Raw genomic sequence first — 21,692 nt, 5'->3', positions numbered from 1 at the left:
GCCCATCTTTGCATGAAATGTTCCCTTGGTATCTCTAATTTTCTTGAAGAGATCTCTAGTCATCCCCATTTTGTTGTTTTCCTCTATTTCTTTGCATTGATCACTGAGGAAGGCTTTCTTATCTCTTCTTGCTATTCTTTGGAACTCTACATTCAGATGCTTATATCTTTCCTTTTCTCCTTTACTTTTCGCTTCTCTTCTTTTCACAGCTATTTGTAAGGCCTCCCCAGACAGCCATTTTGCTTTTTGCATTTCTTTTCCATGGGGATGGTCTTGATCCCTGTCTCCTGTACAATGTCACGAACCTTGGTCCATAGTTCATCAGGCACTCTATCTATCAGATCTAGGCCCTTAAATCTATTTCTCACTTCCACTGTACAATCATAAGGGATTTGATTTAGGTCATACCTGAATGGTCTAGTGGTTTTCCCTACTTTCTTCAATTTAAGTCTGAATTTGGCAATAAGGAGCTCATGATCTGAGCCACAGTCAGCTCCTGGTCTTGTTTTTGCTGACTGTATAGAGCGTCTCCATCTTTGGCTGAAAAGAATATAATCAATCTGATTTCGGTGTTGACCATCTGGTGATGTCCATGTGTAGAGTCTTCTCTTGTGTTGTTGGAAGAAGGTGTTTGCTATGACTAGTGTGTTCTCTTGGCAAAATTCTATTAGCCTTTGCCCTGCTTCATTCCGTATTCCAAGGCCAAATTTGCCTGTTACTCCAGGTGTTTCTTGACTTCCTACTTTTGCATTCCAGTCCCCTATAATGACAAGGACATCTTTTTTGGGTGTTAGTTCTAAAAGGTCTTGTAGGTCTTCATACACACACACACAGACAGAAGTCGTTCAGTCATGTCTGACTCTTTGCGACCCCATGGATTATAGCCTACCAGGATCCTCGTTCCATGGGATTTTCCAGGCATGAATACTGGAGTGGGTTGCCGTTTCCTTCTCCAGGGCATCTTCCTGACCCAGGGATCGAAACTGGGTCTCCCGCATTGTAGGCAGACGCTTTACCGTCTGAGCTACCAGGGAAGTCCTTCAACTTCAGCTTCTTCAGCGTTACTGGTTGGGGCATAGACTTGGATTACTATGATATTGAATGATTTGCCTTGAAACCAACAGAGATCATTCTGTTGTTTTTAAGATTGCATCCAAGTACTGCATTTCTGACTCTTTTGTTGACCATGATGGCTACTCCATTTCTTCTAAGGGATTCTTGCCCACAGTAGTAGATATAATGGTCATCTGAGTTAAATTCACCCATTCCAGTCCATTTTAGTTAGCTGATTCCTAGAATATCGACATTCACTCTTGCCATCTCCTGTTTGACCACTTCCAATTTGCCTTGATTCATGGACCTGACATTCCAGGTTCCTATGCAATATTGCTCTTTACAGCATCGGACCTTGCTTCTATCACCAGTCACATCCACAACTGGGTATTGTTTTTGCTTTGGCTCCATCCCTTCATTCTTTCCAGAGTTATTTCTCCAATGATCTCCAGTAGCATATTGGGCATTTACCAACCTGGGGAGTTACTCTTTCAGTATCCTATCATTTTGCCTTTTCATACTGTTCATGGGGTTCTCAAGGCAAGAATACTGAAGTGGTTTGCTTTTGTTAATAACCGCGTTGGTTGTAATAGGCCATCGTGGTCACTGGATGGCGACCTAGCTCGTGTTTTCACATTTGTGACTATTTTATTTTTTGCACTGGGTGTACGCCGGAAAAAAATAAAGCATGTGGATTCCTCAAAAAATAAAAATAAAAAAATGCTTGGAGAAGGAAATGGCAACCCACTGCAGTATTCTTGCCTGGCAAAGTCTATGGGCAGAGGAGCCTGGAGGGCTGCAGTCCATGGGGTTATATGACTGAGCACACAGACATGAGGGTGGAGGGAGATGGGCTGGTAGCAATAAACTGGTAGAACTAAAAAAAATTTTTTTAAATTTCTCATTGAGCATTTCTGTATTCCAATCTCTGTTCTCTGCATAGGGGAAGAAGAGTAAACAAAGAAAAAAATCCTTGCCCTCATCCTTCTTAGATTCCAGTGGGAAGGGGCAAAAAAACTAACCATATTGATAAAGAGCATATATATAATAGATATATCTCAGTGTCTACAGGAGAGTGGCAGTGAGCACCTGTCTTTTCTGCCTCCCCAGACCCTGCACAGATCTTTGATTCTCATCACACACAAAGAAGCCTCTACTCTGCCCTAACCACCCCTTCTGAGGACCCAACCCTAGCCTTGTTCCATGTTCTAGGCAGAATGCTTCTGGTACTGGAGGGCTGCCAGAATGACTGAGGTGAGGCTGGGACAGGCCTAGGGACTGTAAGGGTAGTTCCTAGCTGTAAGCCTGTCATCTCAGGCACTTAGAGAATTCAGATGTGTGATGAATGGTGGCCAGTATGTGCTGCAGTTGGTTCAACTTGCATTAAATTAATAGGCCCCCAAGTCTCCCTCCCACCACATGAAAAAAGTAAGTTAACAAGCTCAATTTTGGAAGAATTGGAAATTCTTACAGGTCTTCCTTTTAAGAGCATGTCAGTCTATTCAGAAACAATAACTTCATCATAATATAGCATATATTTATCAGTTCAGAGTGAATCATGGACCTGAATGTAATAGGTAAAACACTGAAACATCTAGAAATATAGGAGACATCTTTATGACCTTGGGTTAGGCAAATATTTCTTAGGTAGGATACAAAATGTGGCAAATATACACAAAGATCGAGTCGGTCATTAAAATTTTAAAGATTTGCCCTTTGAAAACCACTGTGAAAAAAGCAAGCAAGCAAGCTACAGCAAGGCGCTTTCGTGAAACAGATTCTGTCCAAGTATTTGTATCCACAATATACAAAGAATATGGGATTCCCTGGTTGCTCAGATGGTGGAGTCTACCTGCAGAACGGGAGACCTGGGTTCGATCCCTGGATCGGGAACATCCCCTGGAAAGGGGAATGGCAACCCACTCCAGTATTCTTGCCTGGAGAATCCCGTGGATGGAGGAGCCTGGCAGGCTACAGTCCATGGGGTCGCAGAGTCAGACAGACTGGGCAACTTCACTTTATACGAAGAATATTTTCAATGGAGAAAAACTGTGACCACAAGAGGGCGCCCTTTCACTAGCAAAACCTTCTAGTTGTATGTTTGGGAACAAGACGCCGAAGTACTTTAGGATGAAAGCCTGTTGTCCAACCAAATTGGATCTGCTCAGCTGCTGGCAGTAAAGCCAATTTACTGACCCAGGTTATAATGCAAGAAAGGGCATCGTTTACTGCAGACACCAAGCAAGACGTCCCAGGCAACTAGTGCTGTAAAGACCTGAACTCACTCCCCAATGATTTTCAGGGAAAGATTTTCGGAGACCGGATGAGAGCGGATTTGTGGAGATGTGCGATCATCTGGTGGACATTCTTCTGATTGGTTGGTGATGAGGTAATCAGGAGTCAATATCATCAGCCTTCTGATTCCAGCCAATCTGGGGTCTACCGGCTTGTGAGTAGCAAGCAGTTAACTTCTTCCACCTGGTGGGGGTTTCAGTCTGAGCAAAACAACTAAAAGGACCTGGCTTAGAATAATAACTATAGCCTTTGAGGAACTTTTTTTTTTTTAAGTCCTTGACTTTGTTTAATGACTAAGTCGTTGTTATTTTGTCTTACTTGACTGTTTTCCTTTCTTTCTGCATTTTCTCACTCCTCTGAATTTATTCTTGGAATTCAAGGAAACCCTAGGAGGTTAAAGGTTTTTTGTTTTGTTTTTTAACAAACAAGAGGCAGGTGGAGGACCCGGGTGGGGGTGCAGTTGTCCTGGGAGGGTCCCCTTGGGTCCTGCTCTGTTCCAGGAGCACAGAATATACCTCCTGAGTTAAGGGGGAAAATATGCATAATTTTTATATATGTATGTATATATACATAGGCTTCCGAGGTGGCACTGCAGGTAAAGAACCTGCCTGCAATACAGGCAGGAGATCTGGGTTCGATCCTTGGGTTGGGAAGATCCCCTGGAGAAGAGAATGGCAACCCATTCCAGTATTTGTGCCTGGAGAATCCCATGTATAGAGGAGCCTAGCAGGCAACAGTCTGTGGGGTCCCAAGAGACGGACACGACTGAGCGACTAACACACACACACATATATACACAGGGAAAATGATAAAGCAAAAGGGACAAGCTATTAACATTGGGGAAAGTGGGTGAAGGGAATATTCAGAGTTCTTCATCTGATCCTGTAACTTTTTCATAAGCTTGAAATTATATCAAAATAAAAAGTTACCAAGTTATGCCCTAGTTCATACTAGAAAGCATAGATAGCCAACCAGTGATCAAAGAACATGAGTGATGGGTTTTAATTGTCTGAGACCATTAGCTTTCATTCGTTTTCCTGTATCTCTGGTTTGATTGCTGTGTTTTCCAAGAATATAACTGGTGATACAAACTCATTAAGGAATTTTATTTTATTTTTTAAAGATTTATTTATTTTATTTTTGGCTGTGCTGGGTCTTCGTTGCTGCTAGTATGAGGGCTTACTATAGTCGCAGGGGGCACAGGCTTCTCATTGCAGTGGTGTCTCCTGCTGCGGAGCATGGGCTCTAGGGGTTCAGGTTTCAGTAGTTGCAGCCCATGGGCTCAGTAGCTGTGATTAGGGGGCTCTAGAGAGCAGACTTAGTTGCTCTTCGTTGTGGTGCACAGGCTTGGTTGCTCTGTAATATGTGGGATCCTCCTAGACCAGGGGTCGAACTGCTGTTCCTGGATTACAAGACAGATTCTTAACCACAGGACCACCAGGGAAGCCCCCTTTAAGGAATTTTATAATAGCTTACTTGCATTGAAAACAGTGGGTCCCAAATGAAGCTGCTACCCCAAGTCACGTGAAAGCTTTTTGTTTTTTTCATCCCAAATTTTCTTCTCACATTTATTTCCATAAAGGATAAATTGACACACAGATTGGGTCAGCGACGGGGAACATTCTCCATCATCACGTGGAATTGTCATGTCCCTCACTGCGAATCCATGGAGAATACAGGTTCTTGCAATGGGATGACCAGATCAGCTGCATCAGCCACCCCCCCCGCCGCCCCCACCCCTGGTCTGGCTAGAAGTGCAGATTCTCCAGCCCTACACCAGACCTTCTCACCAGAATCTTCAATGCTGGAGGCCAGCCATCTGTGTTTTAACAACTCTCCCTGTTGTTAAAATCCCCACCAATGATTCTGATTCACACACAAGTTTAAGAACTATTGACTAGGGCTTCCCTGGTGGCTCAGTGGTAAAGAATCTGCCTGCCAATGCAGGAGACACAGGTTCCATCCCTGATCCGAGAAGATCCCACATGCCAAGAAGCAACTAACCCCATGAGCCACAACTACTGATTCTGTGCCCTAGAGCTGGGGAGCCACACTACTGAAGCCCAACACTCTGTAGAATTCTGCAACAAGAGAAGCTATGGCAATGAGAAGCCCACGCACCACAACTACAGAGTCGCCCCTACTCCTCACAGTTAGAGAAAAGCCTGCTGTCAGCAGCGAAGACCCAGCACAGCCGAAAATAAATCAAATTATATTTTAAAAAAAGAGAATCATTAACTCAAAGATATAAAGGTAAGTACTCTAAGAAAAGAAAAATAACACAACAGGTTCCAAGGGGCCCCACCAAGGACCCAGTAGAAGATGCTCATTTGTCATTTGAGATCTTTGCGTTCTCTTTGCTTTGTTTTATTTTGTGTGTATATTTAATTGAAATCTGGTTGATTTACAATATTATATCAGTATCAGGTTACAGCGTTATGCATGATTTAGTGTTTGCAGACAACACACCATTAAAAGTTATTAGAGAAGAATGGATTTATTTCATATTTAGAAGCAATGCATCAGCGTACTTCTTTGTGGAACTTTTTTTTAAAGTATCCTAGATGCTAAATAATAGAAAGATGGATAAACAGATGAACTGAGGGGTCAGGGGTCCACCCACCACAAGAACCCAGACCCATTTGACTCTGTGATTCTGGTGTCCAGCGTCAGAAGATGGGCAGAAATGAGCTTCAACATCAAGGCTGGAGCTGGACACAGCCTGGCAGCTTATGAGGACAAGCTGGCATCTGGCCACCAGATGTCTTTCTGACAAGGACAAAAATTCCTGCCACCGGGAATCCCCTAATGTAAGAGTTTTTCCCAATGGGAGGATGTGGAGCAACTGGGCCCTCAGGCTCTGCTGGAGGGGAAAGAAGATGGGGCACCCACCTTGGAAAGAACCTGGCAGCTTCTGAAAAAGTTAAGCAGACACCTGATCCTACCATTCCTAGCTCATAGGCATCCCCCAGAGAGAGAGGAAAGCAAATTCCAACACACATACCTGCACACAGATGCTCATAACAGCTTTACTCATGATCACCCCAAACTGGAAACAATGTCCATCTGCAGTTGATTGGATAAACAGAGCAGTCCATTCATGCGGTAGAATAAATAGCACGAGGCCACAAAGAGGAATCAAGTATGGACCCACGCAAAAACATAGATGAACCTTAAAAAAACATGCTCAGTGAAAGAAGCCAGACACAAAAGATTACAACCGTATGACTACATTTAGATGATATTTCCAGAAAAGGAAATATCTACAGGGACAGAAAGGTATGGACGGGAGCGAAGGAGAGAGCAATTCAAGAGGGAGGACTTTTTGGTGGTGCAGTTGTTAAGACACTGCACTTCCAATGCAAGGGGCTCGGTTTCGATTCCCGGTCAGGAGATTAAGACCCCCACATTGCTGTACGGTGCGGCAAAAAAAAAAAAAAAAACTTTTTTTAATTAAAAGAAAAAGTACAAGAGGGAAATTTCTGAGGTGATGGAAATTTGCTGAAATTGGATCGTGGTGATGGTTGTCCAATTGGACAAATTTACTAAAAACCATCGTGGAACCCTATGCTGAAAAACTGGTCAACACACGTTTTCTAAATTACACTTCAATGAAGGTGTAATAAAAAGTTTTGCCAGCAGAGGGTACCAGAGACCACAAATTCAACTCAGAACTGGCCTGGGAGGGGGTTCTCCTTTACCCGCTGCCTTCTTCTTTTACCACCTCGTAGAGGGAGTGAGCGGAGAAGGCAATGGTACCCCACTCCAGTACTCTTGCCTAGAAAATCCCATAGATGGAGGAGCCTGGTAGGCTGCAGTCCATGGGGTCGAGAAGAGTCAGACACGACTGAGCGACTTCACTTTCACTTTTCCCTTTCATGCATTGGAGAAGGAAATGGCAACCCACTCCAGTGTTCTTGCCTGGAGAATCCCAAGGACGGAGGAGCCTGGTAGGCTGCCATCTATGGGGTCGCACAGAGTCAGACACGACTGAAGTGACTTAGCAGCAGCAGCAGCAGCAGAGGGAGTGAGGGGACTCCCAGGGAGGTGTTCTGCAGCCTCTCCATGCCGTGGGGGTCTCGCTGGAATAAAGTCACCACCTGCCTTTAGATGAGGCCATGGCAATGAACAACTGGCCATCTAGGGGATTGCCAGGAAGCCCTCAGCAGTCCACCAGCCTTGATCCGGATGAGCCCTAAATTACACCAGGTGGCAGGATGCCCAAGACTCTTAAGCATGTGATGGGGGAAGGAGGTGATGTTGAGACATCCCATGGATCACACCCCTTTACTAAGTCCCAGAGTTAGGGTCCTTACAGGACAAAATATGAATTGGGATGAACTGACACTCTCCGATTGGCTTCCCTGCTGGCTCAGTGGTAAATAACCTGCCTGCCCATGCAGGAGATGCTGGTTTGATCACTGGGTGGGGAAGATCCTCTGAAGGAAGAAATGGCAACCCAATCCAGTATTCTTGCCTGGAGAATCCCATGGACAGAGGAGCCTGGTAGGCTACAGTCCATGGGGTCGCAAAGAGTCGGACACAACTGAGCGACTGAGCATGCAGGCACAAAGATAGATTTTAGTCCTAACCTGCACCCGCCCCCACCCCCACCAACATACACACATAGCTGGGAATGGGACTGTGTTTGGAAATAGCATCTTAGCAGTGTAGTTAGTTCAGATGAGGTCCTACTAGAGGGGGCCCCTAAATCCAGTGACTGGTGTCCTTATAAGAAGGGGGAAATTTGGGGACTTCCCTGGCTAAGGGGCTAAGGGGCTAAACGTGGCTAAGACTCCACGTTACCAGTGCAGGGGGCCCAGGTTCTATTACTGGTCAGGGAACTAGATCCCACATGCTACAATTAAGATTGAAGATCTATGTGATGCAACTAAGATCCGATGCAGTGAAATAAATACTTAAGAAGAAGAAGAGTGAAATTTGCACACAGATGCTGTGTGAAGACAGAAGCAAAGCTCTAGGGGAGATGCTTCTACAAACCAAGGACACAGGAGGCTGGTAAAGCCAGAGGCTGGAGGAGGCAGGAAGGACCCTCCCCTGCAGCTTGCAGAAGGAGCAGGGCCCCAGGCTGCCAAAGCCTTGATTTTGGACTTCCGGCCTCAAGAATGCAAGAGAATACATTTCTGTTGTTTTAAGCCACCCGGTTTGTGGTTATTGGTGACAGCAGCGCCAGGAAACAAATACAAACCTCCTTCCACCAGGTGGCACAAAGCAAACCTCAGTCAATTCTTAGTAATTTGATCAATTCACTTTTCCTGGGGTCAGGCTAAGATCAAGGGGATTCTTGTGGAGGCTGAGAGTGGGGCCAGCTGGGCACATGGGGCTGTGAGCAGACCCTAGCCCAGCCAGTGACTCGGCTGTTCTGCTGTTCAGTCACTGTTCTGCTGCATCTTGGTCCTTCGTCTGTTGCCTGGACTCGAAGGCTCTTTTACCTGCTCCGGTCACTTGGCCATTGTCTCTGGCCCACAGGGCCCTCTGGGAGGTTCTGGGGATAGCAGAGAGAACATGCAGGGAGGAGGGATTGAAACCTGTCACCACCTCCCTCTGGTCACTCCACCCTGGGCTCTCTCTAGAGCCTTCTGTTGGGTCCGCACCCAACCCAGGTGACCCTGAGACCTCTGGGCACCCAGGTTGGAGATCTCCAAGGCTCAGGGAATTCCAAAGCTTTGGAAATGCAAACCCGCTTTCTCTCAAATGTTCATCAGACCTTGATTTTCCAAAGTAAATCACAGCAACTCAGAGCCAAGAAGGAAATCTTTGCTTCCTTCCCTCCTCACTGCTGTGTCATCTGTCCCTTTCCTGAGGGCTCAAGGAGGTTGCGTGCTTATCAGACAGGCTGGAGCAAGTGGGAACAGTAAAGGGAAGATGCAGGGGTGAGCCCACACCAGCCAAAGGGCCCACCATGACCCCAGCCACGGGTGCAGGGGGCTTTCCACAGGTGAGAATAGAAGTGCTGCTATGAAATGCCTCCCATTTCTGCATGGACCTAGGAACTTCTCTCTCTCTCTTTTAAAAAATATTTCTTGGGCTGCGCTGGGTCTTAGCTGTAGCGCTTGGGATTTTTTAGTATGGCATGCAATCTCTTAGTTGCAGCATGTGGGATCTAGTTCCCTGACCAGGGATCAGACTCCGGCCCTCTGCATCGGGCGTGCAGAGTCTTAACCAATGGACCACCAGAGAGCGCCCAGGAATTTCTCTTTTGTTTTTTTAAGAATTTCAGATCTATAAAACTAACACAACATTTAGTAAATTAAATGTTTAGTAAGGAACTAAAGAGCCTCTTGATGAAAGTGAAAGAGGAGAGTGAAAAAGCTGGCTTAAAACTCAACATTCAGAAAACTAAGATCATGGTATCCGGTCCCATCACTTCATGGCAAATAGATGGGGAAACAATGTAAACAGTGACCGATTTTATTTTCTTGGGCTCCCAAATCACTACAGATGGTGACTGCAGCCATGAAATTAAAAGACACTTGCTCCTTGGAAGAAAAACTTTGGCCAACCTAGACAGTATATTAAAAAACAGAGACATTACTTTGCCAACAAAGGTCCATCTAGTCAAAGCTATGGTTTTCCCAGTAGTCATGTATGGATGTGAGAGTTGTATCATGAAGAAAGCTGAGTGCTGAAGAATTGATGCTTTTGAACTGTGGTGTTGGAGAAGACTCTTGAGAGTCCCCTGGACCTCAAGGAGATCAAACCAGTCAATCCTAAAGGAAATCAATCCTGACTATTCATTGGAAGGATTGATGCTGAAGCTGAAGCTCCAATACTTTGGCCACCTGATGCAAAGAACTGACTCATTGGAAAAGACCCTGATGCTGGGATAGATTGAAGGCTGGAGGAGAAGGGGACGACAGAGGATGAGATGGTTGGATGGCATAACCGACTCAATGGACATGGGTTTGAGTAAGCTCTGGGAGTTGGTGATGGACAGGGAAGCCTGGTGTGCTGCAGTCCATGGGGTCGCAAAGAGTCGGACACAACTGAGCAACTGAACTGAACACAACACTGTAAATCAATTATGTGCCTAGTCATTTAGTCACGTCCAACTCTTTGCAACCCCATGGACTGTAGCCCACGAGGCTCCTGTGTGTGTAGGATTTGCCAAGTAAGAATACTGGAGTGTGTTGCCATTTCCTTCTCCAGAGGATCTTCCCCACCCAGGGATCGAACTCATGTCTTCTGAATTGGCAGGCAGGTTCCTAAGCACTAGCGCCACCTGGCAAGCCCCAGTACTGGAGATTTTCTATACTCCAATACAAAATCAAAATGAAAGAGAATCTCAGACCTGCACTAACCAGTGGAACTTTCTGAGATGGTGGGAATGTTATATAGATCTGCAGAGCAGCCAGTCGTCCCCAGCCAGGTGCGGCTACTGAGCGGTTGACATCGATTCAGCCCGTGGCCCCAGAGGAACCGAGTTTGAAATTTTATTTCATTTTAATTCATTTAAATAACCACAGGTAGCCAGTGGATATTGTGGGAGACAAGACAGCCCCGGATAATAAACTGGTGTGTCCGGCTGACCCTCTACAACCATGGAGAGGAGTGGAGCACGCAGAGGGAGGCAATTAGCAGGCTGGACCATAAATAAAATACACTTCAATTATGGGCCAGTGAAGGGATGGTGGGCAAAAACCTGTATTTGAGGCTTATACATGGTAGCTCTCACTTTGTCCTCCACAAACAAGCCACAGAACCCGATTTGTGTGTTTACCTCATAACCTCTGGGGGCTACGCTTCCTAGGATCTGAACCCTCAGTCACCCGTTTCCCTTCCACATCCACCCCATCTCCACGACAAAGCTCGGACTTTGGTGGGGAAGATTTCTCTGGTTTGTGTGAATCCCAAACCTGCCTACCCCCACCCCGCTTCACCACCACTCCCCTGGCCCCTCCTTCCCCACCCTAGTGCCTGTGGCCAGGTGCAGACACATAGGAGAATCAGCATTGTGTGAGTTTTGAACACAGCAGGGTTTAGGGCTACGGAGATTACAAGATTAGCTTCAATATAAACCAGATTTGGAGAAAAATAAGAACTGTGTCCGGGGGATGGATGCCTTCCTGAACTGGTGACCTCTGAGCTAGAGTTGAAGGTGAAGTATCCAGCCGGGGGAACAGCCCAGGAGGGAACAGCCAGGGCGAAGGTTCTGGGGAGGGTACAAACTTGACCTCTCACTCCCACACTCTGCACTGGCCACTTCCCATCTCAAGCAGGCCATTTCACACCAAAAACAGGACTCCTGAACCTCTCCACACACACCCCACCCTTATCTCTGAGGTCACCCCCAAGCTTAGAGTAGAACTAGGCTTCCCCTCTTGGCCTTGAACCTGGAAAAGTGTACCAGTTCCAAGGCCTTCGCAGTTCCTGCCTTTGGTTCTCAGATTTCTCAGAGCCTCAATCCCCGGGCTTGGAGGGTTGCTGGGAAAATTCGCTGATAAAATGCACAGCCCCAGGCTTGCCTCCTAGGAGGCTGGATAAAAGGGAGTCTTTGAATTTTCCCCAAGAAAGGGGACCGAAGCTTCGTTTGCACTGCACGTTATTTAATACTGAGGAGAAGGTGCTTAGTCCATATCTAAGGATCGGAGTGAGAGTGCTTCCATTCCCCGCCCCACCCTCAGCCAGGAGCCGCTCCAGGGCAGGACGAAAAATTGACGAGGCTTCTCACAAAACAAGAATACACACCTCCCAGTCTCTCCTCAAGCTGCACCTTGTGACCCCAAACCCCTTGCCTTAACTAAATATCCTCATCTCTGCCGGAACCCCAAATTGCTTACAACTCTGCATGCTGCCCTTCCCCGCCTCGGGACCGCAAGGGTTAAGCGCAGGCGCTGGGCCCGCTGATTGACAGCCCGTCCCGCGGCTGGGGAGAGCCGACCAATAAGAGATAGGAGTCGCGGCACACGTGGGTAGGCGCCCTTACGATTGGTCAGCGCCGCCGGCGGCCGCCTGCGGAGCCCGATCCCACGTGCAGCTGCTGCTAGTTCATTGACCGGCTTCGTGGTGCACTGGGCGGCGGGGCGGGGCGGGGCCGGGGTGGGCAGGGGCGGGGGCGGGGCGGGGCCCGATGGGTCAATTGGCCTCCGGGGAGGGGGGTGCTTCCTGTCCGCCTGAACTTGGCTGACCCTGGCGGCTTCCTTCTGGGCCACCATCCTAAAAGAGGTGGGTAGGCCTTTGGATCTCTTGGCAGACCCCAGGGTCCCTGGGCTGGGGAGAAGGTTGGAAGGGTGCTGAGGGGCAGAAGTAAAGAAGGAGTTCAGTGCCGCAGAACTGATTAGGTCTCTTTCTTTCTGAGAAATTTCTCATTCACCTAGCCAACTCTTATTCATCCTTCAAAACCCCTTTCCAAATCATGTTCTCCGGTGCTTTAGGAAATTGTTTCAAAACTAAATTGGAGCTTTGATATCTTTCTCTGGGGTTCCTCAAGCCCTGACTGCTCCTAGAAGGAAATGTATATGTTTGGCACCATACCCTGCGCCCCACCTCACAGAGTGAAGCCCCAGGGGCTCCCCACCAGGAATCAGCACAGCTGGAAGCCCCAGAGAGAGGTGAATGAAGAACATCGGATGTAGAGAATGCAGTGGGGTGCTGGCAGTTAGGGAGGGGATTGGAGGCCCAGGACTCAGTCCTAGAGGGAAGATCAAGGTGGGCCAAGGGTGGGGTGGGGCTAGTTGTGTCTCTGTTCCTGATCAGCCTTCTGCGCTCAAGATCTGTCATCTCCTTGTTAATTTTAGAGTCCTGGCTAAAGTCCTTGTTACTGAAGCCTGAAGAGTGACCTCTTGGGGTCATCTCAGCCCCCACGGGCACCCTCAAAACATGGTAAGGCATTACCCCTGAGGGGAGGGGCGAGGAGCCAGCAGCTCAGCTCAAGTCTCTCTCTCCTGCTTCTAAGGGAGAGACATGGGCTGGCTAGTCAGGCCTTTAAGCTGGGGATACTAAGTCATCATACTTTAAGGCGCTTTCGTTTTAAAATTAAACATTTTATCACCCAGGTGATAAACACCTGGCTACATCATCTATTCAGTTAATATTTTACAAGTCCCTTCCCCTTTCCTGCCCTCAACCCCATTACTTCCTAGGGAAAACCACTTCTAACAGTTTAGGCCAGGGGCCGGCAAGCTTCTATAACAGGCCAGAAAGTAAATATTTTCAACTTTAGGCCAAGAATCAAGATGGAAGATACTGTGTGGGCACTTAAGTAATAACAGAGAGAGAGCAAATGACTTTCAGGTCTCAGGAGGTCCCACCATGCCCTCTTTGGGGCTGATGACCTGACAGCAAGTATGCTGGCAGTCTGTGGGTTTTATTCGTCCCCCACTTTGACTTCTCCAGGCGCATCCTGAGGCCAACCTTCCAGCCCGGAACTATCAGGAAGCCCTGGATCGGCTCAAGCAACATTTCCCCAGGTGAGGACAATCCCCGGGGGCTAGAGGCACCGCTGTGGCCGGAAGTCCCATAGAGGGAAAGAACCCCAGCTTTGTCTCCATGGCCCAAAATGCAGGACCAGTGTGGGCAGCAATCATGTGGGAGGGTGAAGCAGAAGAAAAGGAAAACCAGTAATACCAATCCTGGCTTTCATTTCAGTTTTTGACTGTGTGTGGTTCAGTGTGAATTTGCTCACATTCAATTATATTTTATAAAATACTGCATTAAAATCATGTTCGTCTTGATGCTACCTTCAGTGTGGCGTGTGGAAGGGACTAGCTTCCTTAATGGAACTGCCCTGCTGGGGGACTGAGGGCAGGGCACATTCTGGGGAAGGGTCTTGAGGCCTCCACTTCCAGCAGGTCTGTCTTCCCCGGCAGGTTCCCCACTCACTTGGCGACGCAGGTGGACCTCGCTTACGGCTTGGTGAGCCCCGCCCCCACCTGTCAGCCCGTCTGGAGCCACCTGGAAAGGCTGTTGTGTTTAGTCTCATAATCCGGGTTAGGGGACACTGCCTCTACTTTGCTTGCTTTAGGCAATGCAAAGAACCCACTGAGCCCCAGCTCCGTGTGTTTTTCTTCTTTTAAATGGAATTCAGTCATAGACACTTTTATTTTTATTTTTTTGGCTATGCTGGGTCTTTGTTGCTGCTCTCAGGCTTTCTTTAGTTGTGGCGATTGGGGGCTACGCTCTAGTTAGGGTTGAGAGCTTCTCATTGCAGAGCACAGGACTCAGTAGTTGTGGCTTTCATGCTCTAGAGCACAGGCTCAGAGCTGTGGCACCTGGGCTCAGATGCTCTGAGGCATGTGGGATCTTCCCTGGCCAGGAACTGAACCCATGTCTCCTGCACTGGCAGGCGGATTCCTTACCACTGAACCACCAGGGAAGCCCATGTGAGTTTTTCTTAATAAAAACCTTGCTGTGAAAACAGGCAATTCCATATTTAAATTAGGGAGATGTCTCTTCAGGCCACAGTTGGTCAGTTAGGAGTATATAGCATATGACTAGAGTCCCTGCCCTTCAGCAGTTTGTATTGCAGTGTGTGCTGTCTTCTGGAACTTTCCACGATGTTAGGAATGTTCTCTATCAACAGGGTCCGGTATGGCACCCACCAGCCCCACGTGGCTACTGTGCTCCTGTAAGGAGCTGAATTTTTATTGATTTAAAGAGCCTTATTTGACTGGTGGCACCCTCATTGGACAAAGCAGCTCTAGGGGGAGGAGGGAGACAAATATGTAACTAGAGAAGCAAGATGTCACAAAAATGTAAGTGCTTAAAAGAAAATAGAAGGTGAAGGGGTGAAAATGAGTCAGGGTTTTGAGCTCAGGTAGTCAGAAAGGGCTTTTTGGAGGAAGTGACGTGCTCAGCGAAACATCAAAGATAAGGAGTTTCTGTCACCCTAGAGAGAACAGGGAAGGTTGTTTCAGTCAGCAAGCATAGCATATGCAGAGGCCCTGGAGAAGGACTGTGCCTGGTGTTGGAGGAACAGTGAGGAGGCCCGTGTGGCTGGAGCAGTGAGTGAGGGGGAAAGAGGGAGGCGGAGACGGCAGGGAGGGGACAGGGCAGGTCACAGCCCCCTTTGGCCTCCTCTTCATATCTAGAATGACAGTCAGTTGTTGCTCAGTCACTCAGTCGTGTCTGACTCTTTGTGACACCATGGACTGCAGCATGCCAGGCTTCCCTGTCCTCCACTATCTCTGGAACCTGCTCAAACTCATGTCCACTAAGTGGTGATGCCATCCATCTCATCCTCTGTTGCCCACTTCTCCTGCCCTCAATCTTTCCTGGTGCCAGAATCTTTTCCAATGAGTTGGCTCTTCGCATGAGGTGGCCAAAGTATTGTAGCTTCAGTTTCAGCATCAGTCCTTCCAATGAATATTCAGGGTTGATTTCCTTTGGTATTGATTGGTTTGATCTCCTTGCAGTACAAGGGACTCTCAAGAGTCTTCTTCAGAACCACAGTTTGAAAGCATAACAGCCAGGGGTCTCCCTAATTACCTCCCACTCTGAGTATGGTTGGCCGTATCCCACTTGATGAGAGCAGAGACCAGAGAGGTATCACAACTTGTCCAGGGTCACACAGCTGGGGAGAGGGCCGCACAACACTAAGTCTTGCGCTCTTGCTCATGTCCGTCGACTGCCTCATGTGACTGCTGGTGTCTTTGCAGGTCCTGAAAATCCAGCAGGGGATCCAGGAGCATCTCAAGCAGGTGAATGAGTGACGGGAGCTTGGGTGTCGAGGGAGGGCTGCCCTCCTTGCATGGCAGGAGAAAGGGGGAGAGAGGAGGGCAGGGAGGGACAGGGCAGGTGGTGGAGGGACAGGGCAGGTGGTGCAGGCCCCAGCAGGCTGCAGGGGAAGACTTGGGCTTCCCCCTGCCCCCTGGGAGGTGGGAGGGCTGCAGATAGAGGGGGTGAGGCCTGAAGTGGAACCCCAGGATATGAGGTAGCCCCACATCTCAGGAGTGCATCTCTGATCCTGTGCCTCTCTTTCTGAGCCTGCTCCCAATCCCCATGGGGCTGGAGAAGGCCAGGGGCCTGTCAGCACTTCACAGGTCAGTTACTTCTGCTAGGAAGGGGCCGTTATGTGCCAGGCACAGCCGAATGCAGTCTCCATGTATCTGAGGTTCTCAACGGCCTGGCTTACACTGGCAGGGGAGAGCAGGCCTGCACCAGGCCTCCCCTCCTCCCACATGGGGCGCCTTGCCCAAGCTGAAGCACAGCTTCCACCCTGCCTGTCCTCCCGCCACCTGGCTCCTTTCTCCTGGGCACTGGCAGGACTTTTCCGCCTGTGCCACATGTGACTGGCGGAGGGCCAGGGCCGTGTCTGCGACTTAGCAGAGCCTGGGGTGAGAAGCTCAGGGAACAGGGAAAGACAGATCCAGAGTAGAGCGGGGTGGAGGAGGAGGGGCCAGGAAGCAAGCAGAACACGGTTATTCATTCAACAGATATTTATCCATCACCTCCTTGCCAAGTACGGTTGTAGGCGCCAGGGAAATAGCAAAAGAGAACACAGACAAACCGCTGCCCTCGGGGTGAGAGGAACTTGGTAAACAGAAGTGTCAGATGGTGAGGACTGGGCATGGTGGGAGGTGGAATTAAGCAGCCCCAAGGGGATGTGGAGGGAGGGGGGTACCAAGGTGGCAGTGGGTTACAATTCAGGGTGGTCAGGGACGACTCTGGCATTTGAGCAAATTCTTGAAGGAGATCAGAGGAGGCAGGAGGATAGGTATCTGAATGAGGAGTAGCCCTGGCAGAGGCACAGCCTGTGCAAAGGCCCTGCGGCAGGACTGTGCCTGGCCCTCGCGTGTTGGGGGAACAACCAGGAGGGCCCTGTGGCTGGAGCAGAGTGAGCCGGGGGAAGAGGAAGGAGAGGAGGGAGGGAGGGGATGGGGCAGGTCGTGCAGGGCCTTGTGGGCTGCAGGAGGACTTGGGTTTTTGCTCTGGGGAAGGTGGGAGCCCTAGAGGGCTGTGGGCAGAGGAGGGGGCGGGCCCTGACTCAGATGCTCACCAGCACCCTCTGGTGCCTGCTGCGGGGAGGAGGCACAGGAGTTGGGGTCCAGTTAGGACTATCCAGGTGTGGGAGGCTGATCACTGGAAAGGTTTGGTGGTGAGAAACAGGCAGAGTGGTGATGTGTTTGGAGGAGGAAATTCATAGCAGGTGCTGAGCATCGAAGGGTCTGAGGAGGATCCCAGAGGGTCTCCACCAAGCATCTCTCCCCCCACAGAGAGCCCCAGGTAATGCTTACTCCTGGTTCTGCACAGACCACCACCCCCTCTCCTGTTTTCAGTCCCTCCTCTACCAGCTTCCCCCGATGTGCATTTAAAATCCCGAGCAGCAGCAGCAGGGCCCGTGCTCCCCAGCCCGCCTGCACACAGCTCTCCCCAGGGAGGGCCAGCTCGCAGGCAGGAGGGAGCAGCACTTTTCATGCTGAGTGCATTAAAGTGCCAGTAAATTGCGCATTAACGAGCCAGGGCGAATTGGGGAAGGCTCCCCTGGGCCTTGTGCTGCTGGGAGGCCCAGCTGGGGAATCCATCTCTGGCTGCCCTAGGAAGCAGCCGCCTGGAGCTACGGAGGGCTCAGGGAGGGGGTCCTCACCCCAGCCTCTCCCTCCCCGATCCTGATCCTGTCCGCCCCAGTGACAGGCAGGAAATTCGACTAGGCTGCAAGTGGGGACAGGTAAACACAGCCCAGCCACCGCATATCCTGACTTTGGGAAATTGACTTTGGGGCTCTGAGCCTCGTTTTCTCATCTGCAGAATGGGAACCTCAGTGGTGCCCATTCAACAGAACTAAGAGCCACGGTCAGCACCCACGCCACATTCCTTAGCAGTTATTTCTTTCTGTGAATCAGAACATTTCCCCAGGATTTCGGAATTCACCCTGGGCCAAACAGTATCTTGGTATCCACCACGGAGAAGAGGCATGTGCATTGGTAAAGCCCATGGGCACTGCCTCCAAAGCCACAGGCCAAAGACCAAACCCATGTCCTCCTCTGCAGTAGACATGGGACATGTGTGGCTATTTACATTTTAGTTGGCAATCAAGTGGCACCGTCCACATGTCAAGGACTCAACCTTAGCAGGCAGGTCTAGAACATTGTTAATATCACTATATTTAGTCTTCCTGGACTAAATATAGCTGCATATACGCACATTCTCACAGAGCCTTTTATCAGCCTGAGAAGGTGGGTCTCCACAGCGAATTCCTGGCAGTACTGTAGGGGTGCTTCCTGTCTTGGATGGTTTGTGTCCTCGGCTGGAGGCCAGGAACATTGTAGGAGCTGCTGCCCTTGGTTCTTTTTATTTATTTGACTGTACCAAGTCTTAGTTGAGGCATGTGGGATCTAGTTCCCCTGACCAGGGATCAAACCCAGACCCCTTGCACTGAGAACTTAGAGTCTTAGCCACTGGTCCACCAGGAAAATCCCTGTCCTTGGTTCTTGAGCCTTTGGATGTGGCCGGTGGGCCTCAGGGTTGCATTTTATTTTATTTTTTTGACCACGTCCTACTGCATGTGCGCTCTTTGTTCCCTGACTAGGGATAGAACCTGTAACCGCTGGGCCACCAGGGAAGTGCCCGCATTCCTAATTATACTGAACTTTATATTTAAATAGCCACCTGCAGCCTGTCTGTGCAAAGGAAGGAGAGGTTAAAATGGAGAGGTTAAAATCGATTCTAGTACTTGGGCCAGAAAAGCTTTGTGGAGAAAAGCAGTAGAATGCGCCATAGGAGGGAGCCTGTCCTAAAGGAACAGATGGGCAACTTTCTGGGAGGGAGAAAGAAAATTTAGGGAGCCTTCCGTGACCACAGAAACTATTGACTTAAACCTGGAATCGGTAGCAGTCACATTGCTTGACTTTTTTTTTTTTTAGTATTTATTTGGCTGTACTGAGGGCTTACTTGTGGCATGTGGGATCTAGTTCCCTGACCAGGGATTGAACCCAGGCTCCCTGCATTGGGAGCACAGAGTCAGCCACTGGACCATCAGAGAAGCTTTAAAGAAAGAAAGTTAAGTCACTCAGTCATACCCGACTTTTTATGACCCCATGGACTGTAGCCCACCAGGCTCCTCCGTCCATTGGATTCTCCAGGCAAGAATACTGGAGTGGGTTGCCATTTCCTTCTCCAGGGGGTCTTCCCAACCCAGGGATCAAACCCAGGTCTCCTGCATTGCAGGCAGACGCTTTAACCTCTGAGCCACCAGGGAAGCCCCAGAGAAGCCTTGGCTCCACTTTAAATGTAAAATAAGTGACCAGTCAGGTTCCCTGGCTGCCCTGTTGCCAGCCCTGCTCCTGAAGAGGAAACCATCGATTTCTTAGGATCTTTGCAACATTTCAGCAAATTCAAATGTTAGTCCCCACACGGGGGGACCTGGGTAACAGGGCTTTGCTTCTTGAAGCCATTTTAAGTGGCAGTGGCATTTGGGCCCAAGAAAATGTGAGTTTGATGACTTGACCATCTTAGAGTGGTGACTGGTTGTTAGGGCTCGATTTTTGTCACCTGCGGTCATGGCTGCCTTCTGGGTACCAAGAGCTTGCTTTTTGCTGGGTGACCACAAATCCACCCAAAAACGTTCAAGGGAGGTGGTGTACCCCATATTGTCCACGAGGAAACTGGCTTGTTGAAACGGGTTTGTCCTTAAGGGTTTTTTTTCTTTTTAAATTATTTATTTGACTGCACTGGGTCCTAGTTGCAGCACACAGGATTTTCAGTCTTGGTTGCAGCATTTGTTGTTGGTGTTCAGTCGCTCAGTCGTGTCTGACTCTTTGCGACCCCATGGACTGCAGCACACCAGGCTTCCCTGTCCTTCACTGTCTCCTGGAGTTTGTTCAAACTCACATCCATTGAGATGGTGATGCCATCCAACCATCTCATCCTCTGTCATTCCCTTCTCCTCCTGCCTTCAATCTTTCCCAGCATCAGGGTCTTTTCCAATGAGTTGGCTCTTCACATCAGGTGGCCAAACTATTGGAGCTTCATCTTCAGCATCAGTCCTTCCAATGAATATTCAGGTTGATTTCCTTTAAAGGGTTGACTGGTTGCAGCATGCTGGATCTTGAACTGCAGCATTTGAACTTAGTTGGAGCACGTGGGATCTAGTTCCCTGACCAGGGATCGAACCCAGGCCCCTTGCATTGGGAGTGTGGACTCTTAGCCACTGGACCACCAGGGAGGTCCCCCAGGGCTGTCCTTTAATGAAGCTTTAATGGGATGACCTTCTCCCCTCCAGGCAGAAAACTTCCTACAGATGATGGAGACCTGCAGCCAATCCCTAGGCTTCCAGCTCGGAGAGGTAGGTTCCTGGGTCCTCCAGGAGGGTGGGGATGGGCTTGGGGCAAAGGGTGCATCCTTGTGTCCCTCACCCACGACCCTGCGCTTCCAGAACCAGGGGAGCCAGCCCTCCCTCAGTGAGCAACCCAGCCAGGACCCCCAGCACCTAGGGGCCACGCCCCCACAGACCTCCAGTCTCCAGGATCTAGACTTCGAAGACGTCCTGGTCATGAGGTCATCTGACTGGTTCCAGCGATCCCCCAGAGTGAACAGTGACACAGTCCGCCAGCGAGACACGCAGCCGTGCTGGGACTTGGAGCCCCAGTTTTCACAGGATATTCTGACGGAGCAGCTCTGGGAGATTTTTGCTGGGACCCAGGACCAGGGAGAGCACCCAAGACACAGGAGTAAGCCTCCCTGGGGGTGAGGAGACAGGGGGGCTCAGGCCACGTGGAGAGGCAGCATCTGTTGAACTTGGTTGCCCTGCCTTCTCTCCCTTATCCCTTCCTGTCATTCTAGTGACAGACCAGGTGCCAGGCCATGTAAGTAACTGGAATCCTCAGTACCCAGAGGAGAGGGCTTTGTCTTGACTGGGTTCCCTGGTAGGGACCTCTGGGTGCCTGTGGGATTGGCCTGCCCACCCCCTTACCCCTTGGAGACCCTCAGAGAATACCTGCAGCTCAGCCTCAATGGAAGGATGGGACTTCTGGCAGCTAGAGCATCTTGTCTACACTGCCTGGACCCTCCCACCGTGTTCCGCTTCTCAGACTAACCCTGGCACATCTTTGGTTTGAACTGATTTCCCCAATTCCCATGGGCAGGAGAGCCAGGAGCCAGGACCACGATACTTGGGAGTGAAAATGCTTCCCAAGGACACTCTGGGTAATCCAGGGGGAGAAGGGCAGTCCGCCCTGGGAGGGAGGGGGCATGCTTGCCACTGATTCAGTCTTGTCTCTGCCCAGTTTTCCTCCCACCCACTCCCTCCCCCAGCTCCTCTGAGGGCTCCCGAGAGGGAAGCCCAAGCCTGGGTGCTGTAGGACAGGAGATGCTCTCCCACATGGCCCAGGTAAGACCTTGCACTCCACACAAAAGCTAGGGGGGAGGTGGTCAAGACAGGAGGAGGA

General features: G+C 49.5%; 1 protein-coding gene across 8 annotated transcripts in view; it reads left to right on the top strand.

The window, feature by feature from the left end:
• TLE6 (TLE family member 6, subcortical maternal complex member) overlaps positions 1-21,692 on the top strand; it is a 52,006-nt gene that overhangs the window by 21,100 nt on the left and 9,214 nt on the right. For 2 of the 8 annotated variants that reach the window (XM_010807029.4, XM_010807024.4), the window contains exons 1-10: positions 12,399-12,534; positions 13,107-13,191; positions 13,705-13,778; positions 14,178-14,223; positions 15,966-16,007; positions 20,528-20,590; positions 20,681-20,975; positions 21,088-21,110; positions 21,390-21,450; positions 21,531-21,634. In XM_010807029.4, coding sequence (XP_010805331.2) covers positions 13,189-13,191; positions 13,705-13,778; positions 14,178-14,223; positions 15,966-16,007; positions 20,528-20,590; positions 20,681-20,975; positions 21,088-21,110; positions 21,390-21,450; positions 21,531-21,634 — 711 coding nt within the window. In that variant the 5' untranslated portion in view covers positions 12,399-12,534; positions 13,107-13,188. Of the gene's footprint in view, positions 1-12,398; positions 12,535-13,106; positions 13,192-13,703; positions 13,779-14,177; positions 14,224-15,024; positions 15,312-15,965; positions 16,008-17,184; positions 17,533-20,527; positions 20,591-20,680; positions 20,976-21,087; positions 21,111-21,389; positions 21,451-21,530; positions 21,635-21,692 lie in introns of those variants that run through there. The other 6 variants (XM_015472099.3, XM_010807030.4, XM_015472100.3 and 3 more) reach the window with 6 other exon arrangements.

This window comes from Bos taurus, chromosome 7, assembly GCF_002263795.3.
Source record: "Bos taurus isolate L1 Dominette 01449 registration number 42190680 breed Hereford chromosome 7, ARS-UCD2.0, whole genome shotgun sequence".
NCBI lineage: Eukaryota > Metazoa > Chordata > Mammalia > Artiodactyla > Bovidae > Bos > Bos taurus.
Note: the sequence above shows the minus strand (reverse complement) of the source record. Positions and strands in the feature narration are given on the sequence as shown.